The 13327-nt window shown below is 41.3% G+C and overlaps 1 protein-coding gene across 3 annotated transcripts in view; it reads right to left on the bottom strand.

Moving 5' to 3' along the window:
- Nucleotides 1-13327, bottom strand: part of LOC139468754 (MFS-type transporter SLC18B1-like) — a 33449-nt gene that overhangs the window by 14925 nt on the left and 5197 nt on the right. For 2 of the 3 annotated variants that reach the window (XM_071250888.1, XM_071250904.1), the window contains exons 2-7: nucleotides 9395-9487; nucleotides 6796-6987; nucleotides 6399-6494; nucleotides 4959-5032; nucleotides 3698-3854; nucleotides 2072-2140 (exon numbers count right to left, since the gene is read on the bottom strand). In XM_071250888.1, coding sequence (XP_071106989.1) covers nucleotides 2072-2140; nucleotides 3698-3854; nucleotides 4959-5032; nucleotides 6399-6494; nucleotides 6796-6987; nucleotides 9395-9451 — 645 coding nt within the window. In that variant the 5' untranslated portion in view covers nucleotides 9452-9487. Of the gene's footprint in view, nucleotides 1-2071; nucleotides 2141-3697; nucleotides 3855-4958; nucleotides 5033-6398; nucleotides 6495-6795; nucleotides 6988-9394; nucleotides 9488-12508; nucleotides 12569-13327 lie in introns of those variants that run through there. The other variant, XM_071250896.1, reaches the window with a different exon arrangement.

Here is a 13327-nt window from a genome sequence, read left to right as displayed (position 1 = left end):
ACGTGTAAGATCTCAGGAAGGTTCTAATAGAACGTATCAGACCTCCAGACCGGGGGATCTAACATGTATGTGTCAGATCTCAGGAAGGTTCTAATAGAACGTGTCAGACCTCCAGGCCGGGGTATCTAATATGTCCGTGTAAGATCTCAGGAAGGTTCTAATAGAACGTATCAGACCTCCAGACCGGGGGATCTAATATGTACGTGTTAGATCTCAGGAAGGATCTAATAGAACGTGTCAGACCTCCAGGCCGGGGGATCTAATATGTACGTGTTAGATCTCAGGAAGGATCTAATAGAACGTGTCAGACCTCCAGGCCGGGGAATCTAATATGTACGTGTCAGATCTCAGGAAGGATCTAATAGAACGTATCAGACCTCCAGGCCGGGGAATCTAATATGTACGTGTCAAATCTCAGGAAGGATCTAATAGAACGTGTCAGACCTCCAGGCCGGGGAATCTAATATGTACGTGTAAGATCTCAGGAAGGATCTAATAGAACGTGTACATACGTGTAATAGGCCGGGGGATCTAACATGTACGTGTCAAATCTCAGGAAGGATCTAATAGAACGTGTCAGACCTCCATGCCGGGGGATCTAACATGTACGTGTCAGATCTCAGGAAGGTTCTAATAGAACGTGTCAGACCTCCAGACCGGGGGATCTAAAATGTACGTGTAAGATCTCAGGAAGGTTCTAATAGAACGTGTCAGACCTCCAGGCCGGGGGATCTAATATGTACGTGTAAGATCTCAGGAAGGTTCTAATAGAACGTATCAGACCTCCAGACCGGGGGATCTAACATGTACGTGTCAGATCTCAGGAAGGTTCTAATAGAACGTGTCAGACCTCCAGGCCGGGGTATCTAATATGTCCGTGTAAGATCTCAGGAAGGTTCTAATAGAACGTATCAGACCTCCAGACCGGGGGATCTAATATGTACGTGTTAGATCTCTGGAAGGATCTAATAGAACGTGTCAGACCTCCAGGCCGGGGGATCTAATATGTACGTGTTAGATCTCAGGAAGGATCTAATAGAACGTGTCAGACCTCCAGGCCGGGGAATCTAATATGTACGTGTCAGATCTCAGGAAGGATCTAATAGAACGTGTCAGACCTCCAGGCCGGGGAATCTAATATGTACGTGTAAGATCTCAGGAAGGATCTAATAGAACGTGTACATACGTGTAATAGGCCGGGGGATCTAACATGTACGTGTCAAATCTCAGGAAGGATCTAATAGAACGTGTCAGACCTCCATGCCGGGGGATCTAACATGTACGTGTCAAATCTCAGGAAGGATCTAATAGAACGTGTCAGACCTCCAGACCGGGGGATCTAACATGTACGTGTAAGATCTCAGGAAGGATCTAATAGAACGTGTCAGACCTCCAGGTCGGGGGATCTAATATGTACGTGTAAGATCTCAGGAAGGATCTAATAGAACGTATCAGACCTCCAGACCGGTGGATCTAACATGTACGTGTAAGATCTCAGGAAGGATCTAATAGAACGTGTTAGACCTCCAGGCCGGGGGATCTAATATGTACGTGTCAGATCTCAGGAAGGATCTAAAAGAACGTGTCAGACCTCCAGGCCGGGGGATCTAATATGTACGTGTAAGATCTCAGGAAGGATCTAATAGAACGTGTCAGACCTCAAGAGGGATCTAATATGTACGTGTCAGATCTCAGGAAGGATCTAATAGAACGTGTCAGACCTCCAGACCGGGGGATCTAATATGTACGCGTAAGATCTCAGGAAGGATCTAATAGAGCGTGTCAGACCTCCAGGCCGGGGGATCTAATATGTACGTGTCAAATCTCAGGAAGGATCTAATAGAACGTATCAGACCTCCAGGCCGGGGGATCTAACATGTACGTGTCAGATCTCAGGAAGGTTCTAATAGAACGTGTCAAACCTCAAGCGACATCTAATACATACATGTCAGATATCAGGATAGACCCAGTAAAAACGTGTCAGACTCCAAGCGGCATATAATATATACGTGATGTAATGTTTTCTTTCAGACGTGAAACATCGACATCCACCATTCCAACAATGCCTTACCGTGTACAGGAAGCCGCCTATTGCAGGTCCAACCGTCATCCCCAGCCCAACAAACACCTCCATCATTCCCTGAAACATACCCTTCAGTGTTAGAGTAAGATCATATATACAAAATAATCACAATAAAGACACACTAACCCTCATCACCCATGCATGTCCTATCTCAGCAATGATGTCTGTTTTGTGCAATCTGCCTCTTTCAATTGGTAAATATAAAACGTCATTGCAAGATAATAACCAGTCTCGATTATCCGACGAAACAGATTGAACTGGGCGAAAAAGCCAAGACAGCGGTCAAAATGATATGAAGTGAGGTGAAATGGGGTAAAAGTCGCGTCTAAGATTATTGCACTTATATAGCGACGTGCATGCACTTGTGTGTGTGTGTGTGTGTGGCTGCTTGTACTAGTCCAGACTGATGCCGATTTATAGTGCTAGCTCACTGAGATACCATGCCACAGTTTAACATGGCTACCCCACTCAGACACAGTATACTGACTCCGAGCCGACCAGTCCTTGTTTTAGCCCCTTAATGCCGAGCGCCAGATCTTTTAACATCTTTGGTATGACGCGACCGGGGATCGAGCCCCGTACCTTCCGCTCTCCGGGCGGACGCTCTACCATTAGACCACGGAGGCGGTCTAAAAATGATATGACGGATCACTGAAAATCAGTGATGACAGTCCGCGAAAAGGGTGAGAATGTTCTGTCCTTAATGTAGAACTCGACACTCACACAATGCGCCTTTTGGTTTGTGTTCATCAGCTAACAGAGATTTAATGAAATGGGATTTACCTTTCAAAATGTCATTGTGAAGTAACATGTACCTAAGTAAGACAAGTATTTTCTATATGTGCCCAGGGTGCCGTTGTACAAAACAAGCTTAGCGCTAAGACTGTCGTAAGTCTATGTTAAGGTATGGGAGCAAAGACAACCTTAGCGCTAAGATTGCCTTGTACAGCAGCACCCAGATACATATTGTTCCTGTTTCGGCTACGATAGTGAAGGTACTATGACACGTTCTCCGTATATCATGATTAATGGAGATGTTCTAAGAGTGTTCTAAAAAATGTGACATGTATTTTTTCAACAATTTAGATATTTTCGAAACTCCATATTTCACAGTCATACAATACGATGGGAAGTACCATAACTCCGTGGTCTAGTGGACAGTGCGTCAGCCAGAAGAGCGAAAGATCTGCGGTTCGATCCCAGGGCCGGGTCATACCAAAAGAAGTTATAAGACAGTACTATCTGTTATACTGCAAGACACTCGACATTAAGGGGATACAATTAGGACTGGTCGGTTCGTAGTTTGTTTGTTTGTTTGTTTGTTTGTTGTTTAACGCCGCACTCAGCAATATTCAAGCTATATGATGGCCGGTTCGTAGTCCGATTGCGGCATGGTATCTCAGTGGGCTAGCACAGTAATTCCGGACTAGTCCTAGCAGCCACTTTTCCTCACCCCCCTCGTCTAATGTTTAAACCTCGAATCGTAAGTAAATTGTATTTGCCTTAATATTTCGTATTGTGAAATGGGAGCCTGGAAGCAATAACGTTGTCTTATGATAGTACAGCGACTGAAATGTTATTTTAACGTATAACTGACTATGGGGACATACTTACAAACACAGCAGTAAAATTAGACCCGAACTCTTTGGAGGCCATAGTGAATGCGGCAGTTTGCTGAGCAGTGACCCCTATAGACAGGACGATCTGCATGAGGAAGCAGAACACCACGAACACCAACTGGCCGTCAGCCAGCGGGATGTACTCCAATATGCTGTAACACAGGTCCATTCTAACGTCAACGCCAGAAAGTAATAAGTCTCGGATATCATCCGCAACAGATTCAATAGGGCGTAGAGCGTAACATGCAAAATAGTGATGAACATTAATTTGAAGGATCTGAAAATCAGTGATGATAACAGGTGTTCACGAAAAGGACTGACATGTCCTGCTCTTCCGGTAAGGGAAACCACTTAAACATTGTTGCTTAAAACGTTTGTTTGTTTGTTTGTTGTTTAACGCCGCACTCAGCAATCTTCCAGCTATATGACAGCGGTCTGTAAATAATCGAGTCTTGGCCAGACAATTCAGTGATTGACATCATGGACATCGATCCACGCAATTGGGATCGATGACATGCATCAACCAAGTCAACGAGCCTGACCACCCGATCCGGTTAGTCGCCTCTTACGACAAGCTTAGTCACCTTTCACGGTAAGCATGGGTTGCCGAAGACCTATTCCATCCCGGATCTTCACGGGTCTGCTTAAAAGGTAAGTGCCAATAGGTGTTAACACTCCATAGGACAGCATCGGACATCATGTTGACCAGAGAAGTGTCATAGTTAGTCAATTCCATAACAATTCTGGATTGACTTGACCAGGATTATTATGATAAAACCTTGATGGAAAAGGTTAGTTGAAAGCAAAATGTGTCATAACGTCGAAGTTCCTTCGAGAAAACCATCGTTTCTGGATATAGGGGAAAATGATACTTGAGATAAGATTTGGACTGAGCGTTCCATTTAAGTTGACCGAGGTTTCGTGGTAGTCATAAAATAATAAGTCATATGAAATTTGGATCGTTCATTCACCTTTAATACGATAGCCAACGTTCTAAAATAGAGAGATAAATCATATGTGAGACGAAACTTTGGCATATCAGATGATTCAAGAAATACGAAAACGGAAATGGATATGTCAGACGAGATGAGAACGGTGTTTCACTTCGAGATATTCGACGTTTTGAGTTTCTACATGATTAGTATGCTTCAGAGAGGTGGGTGGGCACCGATGTACCCTACCCTAGTCTGGAGCCGCGTATGGCAAGGAGGCATAATAGATTTTCGATAGTTTTTGGTCAATGGTAGTGAACCTACCCAAACAGCAACGTACACCCTCCAGCGAAGAATACCCCAGACAGGTAGACGAATCTGGATCCGATATTCGGTATCTGTAAGAATACGGTGTATGAAGAAAAGTGTAGATTTACATTCTAATATTTATGTAAATGTTTCTTCAAATATTTATATAATTGTTTATTCAAATATTTATGTAAATGTTCATTCAAATATTTTTATAATTGTTCATTCGAATATTTATGTAAATGGTCATTCAAATATTTATGTAATTGTTTATTCAAATATTTATGTATATGTTTCGTCAAATATTTATGTAAATGTTTCAAATAATCCACCGGTATCCGGGGTGCAAATCTATAATTACTTTGGTCAATACAACAGTCCATTCCGTCACTTATCAGGTGAAATTAAGCAACGGCGGATCGCGGAAAACAGTTTGATTGGTGACCGCGTTCGACAAATTGACTCCCGAGTTTTTAGGTTTTTGGCCCTGCCCCACATTGACGCTCATGTAGCTCATGTGGCACATGTGGTGTCTCCTCAGGCAAGTGACTTCACAATAAAAAATGCAGCAAAGAGGGTTTGGGTGATCCTGGCACAGTCAGGCTGGTTAGGTTCATCATCAGCTCAGGGCCCTTGCTCCCTCTACAAGCAGCCGAGAGAGCGAATGGGACTTCTCCCAGGAAGCGCTGCCTACTCAAATCCACCCAGAACTTTTCGGAGAATGTGAAGACTCCCTAACCCTGCAGTCTTCTGCATTACCCAGATTGTGAGAAGGGCTGTATTCCTGGTAGCAAACCCGGGTACTCTCCCAATGTCAGTCAACAGATTGGGAGGTACCAAACCTAAGGCACCGAGAACAATGGGGAGTCGGACAACATTTCCAAAGCGAGGTACGCATATTTGCCATGTTTTTCTCAATCTTGTCAATCACATTAGTGTCAAAGGGGACAGAAAATTCAATGCTATAAATGATTTCTTTGGATTTATAAAAAAAGACAAGATCAGGTTAGCTGGCCTGGATGCGTCTAAGGCTGTAAATGGGCCTATTCCAAAGAATTTTGTATTGATCATTTTCCATGACGCCCTCTACATATTCAGGGTCATACCATGTGTGGACCTCTGTGTCAAAACCACGAGCATGGCGAAGATGGTGATAAACTGATCGAGCTACACCATCATGTCGTTTAAGATACTGAGTTTGTGCCAAGGCTGGGCATCCACTGACAATGTGTTGGACAGTCTCAATTCATTACACAATCAACATTTCATATTTACATTTTAATGCAAAATGAGACATTGACAGATTCGAGTGGGAAGTGACTGGTCCTGAGCAGCGAACAGAGTTGTTGTTGTTGTTGTTGTTGTTGTTAGATAAACACATCATGAGTTATGCATACACAAAGCCGTGACTTTACGAGAAGTTACTTGACAAACTAACTATTCAACCGTACTTACATATTTACCAATAAGTGGAGAGAAGATGACTTGTCCGAGGGCGTACGCGGCAAACACCCATCCGGACACCAGCGTACTGATTCCGCGTACTTCCGTCTGTAACATGTAACAAGCATAGTAACACAAAACAAGCGCTCCAGCAATACTACGTCAATCTAATAATACAGTATCGAAATACAGTAATTACAACGTGTTTAACAGACTTCAAGAGACAATAAAATCAGTTCGATATTCATAGGTGCCAAAACGTTTATTTCCATTGACTTGTTCTTTCCTTAGGTCCATCCAGAGTTGACACTTGTGCGCTGTTATGTAAATCAGTTCGTTGTAGCAGTATTTTTGAAACGTCAACGCTTTGGTTTATAGCCAGAGTTTGACATGTGAATAGATTCCCTACCTCCACAGGATAGAGGGGACTCATGATGGACTCGCTCATCATGATGATGAAGCTTGTGGTACAGATGCTGACGATGACGCACTTGTGTCGCCTTGACAACCGTCGGTAGGAGAAGCTTCCCTCACCTTGGACCTCCTCCGAGGAATGTGCATCACTTTCATCGATGTCCAGGCTGTCACTGCACGACATGATCTGCTCAACACCGGTGTACAGTGCATGGTGAATACATCGTAAACTGACATACAGTGCATGGTGAATACATCGTAAAGTAACACCCAGTGCATGGTGAATACATCGTAAACTAACACCCAGTGCATGGTGAATACATCGTAAAGTAACACCCAGTGCATGGTGAATACATCGTAAACTAACACCCAGTGCATGGTGAATACATCGTAAACTAACACACAGTACATGGTGAATACATCCTAAATTAACATACAGTGCATGTGAATACCTCATAAACTAACACACAGTGCTTGGTGAATACATCCTAAACCTACATACAATGCATGTGAATACATCCCAAACTAACACAGTGCATGGTGAATACATCCTAAACTAACACCCGGTGCATGGTGAATACATCCTAAATTAACATACAGTGCATGTGAATACATCCTAAACTAACACTCAGTGCTTGGTGAATACATCCTAAATTAACATACAGTGCATGTGAATACATCCTAAACATACATACAGTGCACGTGAATACATCCTAAACTAACAACCGGTGCATGGTGAATACATCCTAAATCAATATACAGTGCATATGAATACATCCTAAACCTACATACAGTGCATGTGAATACATCCTCAACTAACACATATTGCATGGTGAATACATCCTAAACTAACACACAGTACATGGTGAATACATCCTAAATTAACATACAGTGCATTTGAATACCTCATAACCTAACACACTGTGCTTGGTGAATACACCCTAAACCTACACCTGGTGCATGGTGAATACATCCTAAATTAACATACAGTGCATGTGAATACATCCTAAACGAACACACAGCGCATGGTGAAAACCTCATAAACTAACACACAGTGCTTGGTGAATACATCCTAAACTAACATACAGTGCATATGAATACATCGTTAACTAACATACAGTGCATGTGAATACATCGTAAACTCACATACTGTGCATGTGAATACATCGTAAACTCACATACAGTGCATGTGAATACATCGTTAACTAACATACAGTGCATGTGAATACATCGGAAACTCACATACAGTGCATGTGAATATATCGTTAACTAGCATACTGTGCATGTGAATACATCGTAAACTCACATACTGTGCATTGTGCGGGGTTTGCGTTAAGTCAACAAGGAAGAGTGATTGGGGGAGTCGCTTTAAACGATATTTTCTTGATTAGAAAGAAAGCCCGAAGTGATAAAGGTCCTATGCGTTTACAGCTTTGGTGATACCCATGAGTGCAAATGTTCTGCTGACAAACTTTGAAACATTATCAGGGCGAACCGAAAACCCTCGATCATAGGTTCCTGCAACGATTAAGGGACGCAACCCTGTACAGATTTCGGAGCCTTTTATCTGCTATACAGTGCCACCGTACTCATACTTCCGCCTTTGTAAGGGTTAAAGAACGTTCGTGTTTGAGACTACAGTCTCTTTCAGGGTCCACGAGCCTTTCTAGCTAACAATCTTGTCTTACTGTTTTGTTCTTTCACAATGATACACGCCTGCATAACACAGATGGGTTAGAGAATGTTGTTCAGTATTATTCCAGCTGTATCACGACGGCATGTGAACAATCGGGTTTGGAGCAGGTCAACCAGAGGTTGATGAGGGACAACTACACGCAATCAAGTAATCGCGATTCACTGCCTGACCACATCTTAATCCCTTAGTTCTACAACAGAATACCAACGATATACAGCACTGATGTATCGTTGTGAACATTTATATCGATATACAAACATAAATAATGAATGGTATGCAGATCGATTGAAATGAAAATACAATGTGTAAAACGTTTAAATGTGGATTGAAGCCGATGCTTCTGTTGAATTGGCGGACAACGAGTAGAAGTATTGCTAGCCTCTTTGATGTCTATCTAAATGGTTATAAATCATAGTATTTTATAATGCGAAGTCTTCCGCCATATTCATTGGCCTATATCAACAGAGACGCATACTGACCACAAGTCAGGTCTGATAATTTACGGTATTGACTTGAGTTTATAAAAACAGAATGGGAATTACCCAGACGTGGTGTTCCCCCAAACCGAAGCCAATCAGATGTCCCCGTATGTTGGAACATCATAATATTATTGTAGCTAACATAGATTGATATGTTGAGTCTCCTATTATCGGTTTATGATACAAAAAAATCAGTTATACACTTTATATGAGGTGTAATATAACAGGTATTATTACTGGCTTTATGCAACCAAACAATACCAACATACGTCAATTTCTGGTTTTGGTCAGGTGCATAAAACAGTTATCGACCCAATATAAAGTCTACTGTTACATATTACATAAACTTGGTCGTGCACACTGCCTACCCGTACCGGCTGATATCAAAACACGTACACCATTGGACAACGTGTACTAACCTCGCTACTTCCACCATAGCTGTTTTGACGGGAAGCGGCCTCTTTGTTGGTGTCCATTTCCGAGCAGCCATTTGCATATCACATCACTTCGTCCTGCAACATAACATAGTACATGTAGCTTGCTTCTCTATATGTATGTACAGTGACACTAATACAGCCCTGGCCGTTAATAAAAATATATCAATTTACAAACCCTGTAAAAGAAGAGGTGGTTGCGGGTTTGTTTTTCTTAAAAACACAGCTCATTACTTTTGGTTGAATGAAGACTCATGTGTGAATGCTGTTTTTGTTTTTATCACGAGTGTTTCGGCATCAAGAGAAGTAGTGATCACGAACAAAGTGTAGCGAATTTTGATAGTGAATGCATAATGAAAATGCGACATTTTATTATTGCAAGCTACTATCGGTCGCCTCAATAAAAAATGCCTTCCTCATCAATACAAATTATTTCTTGTGATGTGAATGTTATGTTAAGCATCATTTACGCTTACTTGAAAAAATACAACATAAAACATATATAAAAGTAAAAATAATGTTTTGAAATAACCTTAACTGACGAGTAAAAGAAATGTTACCAACCAACATTGTTTGTTCTTAAAACAGGACAGGACTGGTGTCCAGGAAGATACTTGTATTGTCAAAAGACATGAATTAAGTTACGCCGTGAATGAGAACAAACATGATGGTATTGAGTCCACGGTTTGAAAGATAGGGTCTGTTTTTCAGTAGTCGATGTACCATCAAGACTAAAAGCAGCACATAAAACTCCTTTTAATCCTTCATAATGTCGCACTGATCAGTCAGTATCGCGTATGCCCACCATAGTCCAGGCAATCTAGGCCATTTTTTCACTCAGAAATATGAGACATCACAAGAAATGGGAATCAACGCCATTCTTCTCGGAGGGCATTGTCCTAACTGACCATTGTTATATACGCGAACTGGTCGTGCTCAATTTTGTCGGTGAAGGAGATCCCACAAGTGTTCTATAGGTAATTAGTCTGTTGATTGTGCTGACCACGACAAGACGTTGTGTGGAGCTTTGTGTTATGCTACTGAAACAGGTTCGGGAAATCCTGTCACAAACACGACAGTACATTTAGGTAGAGAGACTGGTCAATGTAACTCTGTCCGGTAATGTTTCCTCCATGTCATATGTCACTGTCTAGGGGTGTGGGGTGGGCGTGGATGAACAGTGCGTTCTTGTTATATCCATACCTTTGTAGACTGGTATACTGCAAGCGCAGCAAAAGTATTTCTTCAATCGTAAGTTTGATCTGGGTACTGTGGCACGTGCATAACTCAACAAATTGTTTGGGTTGTGATTGGGCGATTGATTCTCAACCATTTTCGAACACCATTCGGAGTTTGGAGCCAAGGTGTACAACTTTCTGTTTGGTTTTATTCGTCAGTTTACAAAAGTTATCATGCTATTAACAAAGCGGGTCGGTCTGACGTTGATTAATGAATAATTTGCATACTCGTATATGCAAGGGACCGAGGTATGGTTCTCAGTAGGAAGTGACAACTTGGAGATGATGGCTTTACTTTTTACTTTTTACATGTAGATATATACATACAAAAGACACTATGTGCCAGGTCAGCACATAGTGGTTGTGGTTGTTGTCTAGGTGCCCCGGAGCACCCAGCCTAACCCTAGCTAGGCTAAGTGTAAGACCTTTCTTTTCTCCTCTTTTCAATCTCTCTGGACCAAAGCTTATATAGCCAAGGTCACCTGACATTTAGTTAGTAATAAATATAAATGAGAACAGTAATTCATCAGTGACATACTTGCACATCTCGTTCAGGATGGCAGACGGTCGATGTACACAAAAATGTGAATTAACAAATAGGATTAGCATCTTATAGATAACAGCGATTAAGTGTTTCAAGGCATATAGATGTCATGGCTCCAGGGAAATGAGCCTTTGCAATTAAATGTTCTTCAGACGATGGGTGTAGTAAATCAGTCGCTATGACACTATTTTTGTCCATCATCCACAATCTTAGTAATTGAAGAGTACATTTCTTCAGCAGTTGTGAGTACTAACATGTCAAGTTGACCAGTGTTCTGTTAATTTGTAGCTTTTGCTACACATGGTGTTGTAAATGGTCTTTTGTTGTATAAAACTGCTTTATTATACTACTATTTGATTGTTCTGTCTTAAAATCACCTACATCTGCAAAGTTAATACGTTTCAGAAAACAGTGAGAAAAGTTTGATAAGCTTTTCATGAGTTGAATTTGAAGTGCGACGCAAACAAAAGAACATAATATCAGCCCCTAAAACTGAAGAAAATGAAATACCCTACCCCCAAACCCAATCACCACTCCAGCTTTATATCAAATGGCCTGCCCCTAAGTTTTCCACCGTTTTGAATACTAAAATGTCTGAGGGTTTTCTATTTTGACCGCTAAATGTACCAACAAAAATTTCACGTACGCAATAGTTTTCAAACACAGTCTTTAACTCTACAATAAAAAGAAAAAAATAATGGGCTAAGTGGACATAATATTAAATAAAAACCTATTCATCTACACGATGACGGAAGGTCGAGGGTTCGATCCCCAGCCGCTTCATACGAAAAGATGGTAAATGTAGGTGCTTGTTGTTACCCTGCCTGGCGCTTGGCATTAAGGGGCTAAAATAAGGACTGGTCGGCTCGAAGTCAATATACTGTATCTATTGGTTTCCATGTTAAATTTTGGGATGGGATCTTAGTGGGCTAGCACTATGAAACAGGCTTAATCCGGACTAGTTCATGCAGGCACGCGCGCGCACGCACGCACGCACGCACGCACGCACGCACACACACACACACACACACACACACACACACACACACACACAAACACACACACAACACACGTGTACGTCGCTATATAAGTGCTATAATCTTAACCTCGACGTCAAACCTCATTTCTCCTCACCTCACCTCGCCTCTCCACAAAGACTATATTTCAGTTCGATAACGCTAGCGCTATCATGCCACTTATGACCCCTTTCGCTGACAAAGGTTTTTGGAGCAAGTTCAAAATATTTATACTTGAACAATCACATGTACTATGATGAAGAAATTCATGACTAAAATGGACTGAATAAAGGGTACTCACACATAACGTTGCTTAGAAAACAATAGCTGTCAAACGTGTACCGCAATGAATATGCATAACTCTCCGTTTAGTCATGGGATAACCTCTGATAACAAAGTGGTGTTACTTACCTTGTCGTACTTATCTTATATAGGCTATTATTATATTGGTAACATGATAACCGTCTTTCAGGTAGCCGGTTTGTTTATATAATAAAAAGTCACAAAATTTGTTTTATTTGGCTTGTTTATTATGATATACTTTACATGTTATGTAACATTTATAATCATTATATTTTATGTACAAAGGGTGTAAGTAAAAATGTTGTAATATAATTGCCTCATTGTATAGGTTATGCCACAAAATACACTTTACACTGTCTAGAAGACTCTCATAATTTCTCATAAACAAGCGTCAGGTAAAAAGCGACATTCCTTGGCAAATAAACTATGTATTATTTAAGAAATATACGACGAGTGGGAGTTGTTTATCGAACATTAAAACACTTCAGGGAGAAAAAAACATGTGGGGCGCAACGATCACGACTCGTATATTTCTCATATGAGATATCAACATTAGTGTTGATAAATTGAACAAGCTTTTTATATATTTAAATAATGATGACTCGTTGAATAGAATCAGACCTCGGCAAAGTCCATTTTATGGGCATGTGGGTTAAGTTTAGTATTTCCCGCATGACGTTGGTTATCTGTACCTTTTCTCCTCATGCCGATTGTCATATCTTGCACACGATCGGCCATTGCGTTTATCTGCGTAGCCCAACTACATCTATAGGGAACAACTCACTAGACACTTCCCTCTCATTAATAACGTCGTCCA

The sequence above is a fragment of the Haliotis cracherodii genome, unplaced genomic scaffold, assembly GCF_022045235.1.
Source record: "Haliotis cracherodii isolate W230 unplaced genomic scaffold, xgHalCrac1.p SCAF_1, whole genome shotgun sequence".
NCBI lineage: Eukaryota > Metazoa > Mollusca > Gastropoda > Lepetellida > Haliotidae > Haliotis > Haliotis cracherodii.
This window is presented reverse-complemented; position numbering and strand designations above follow the sequence as displayed.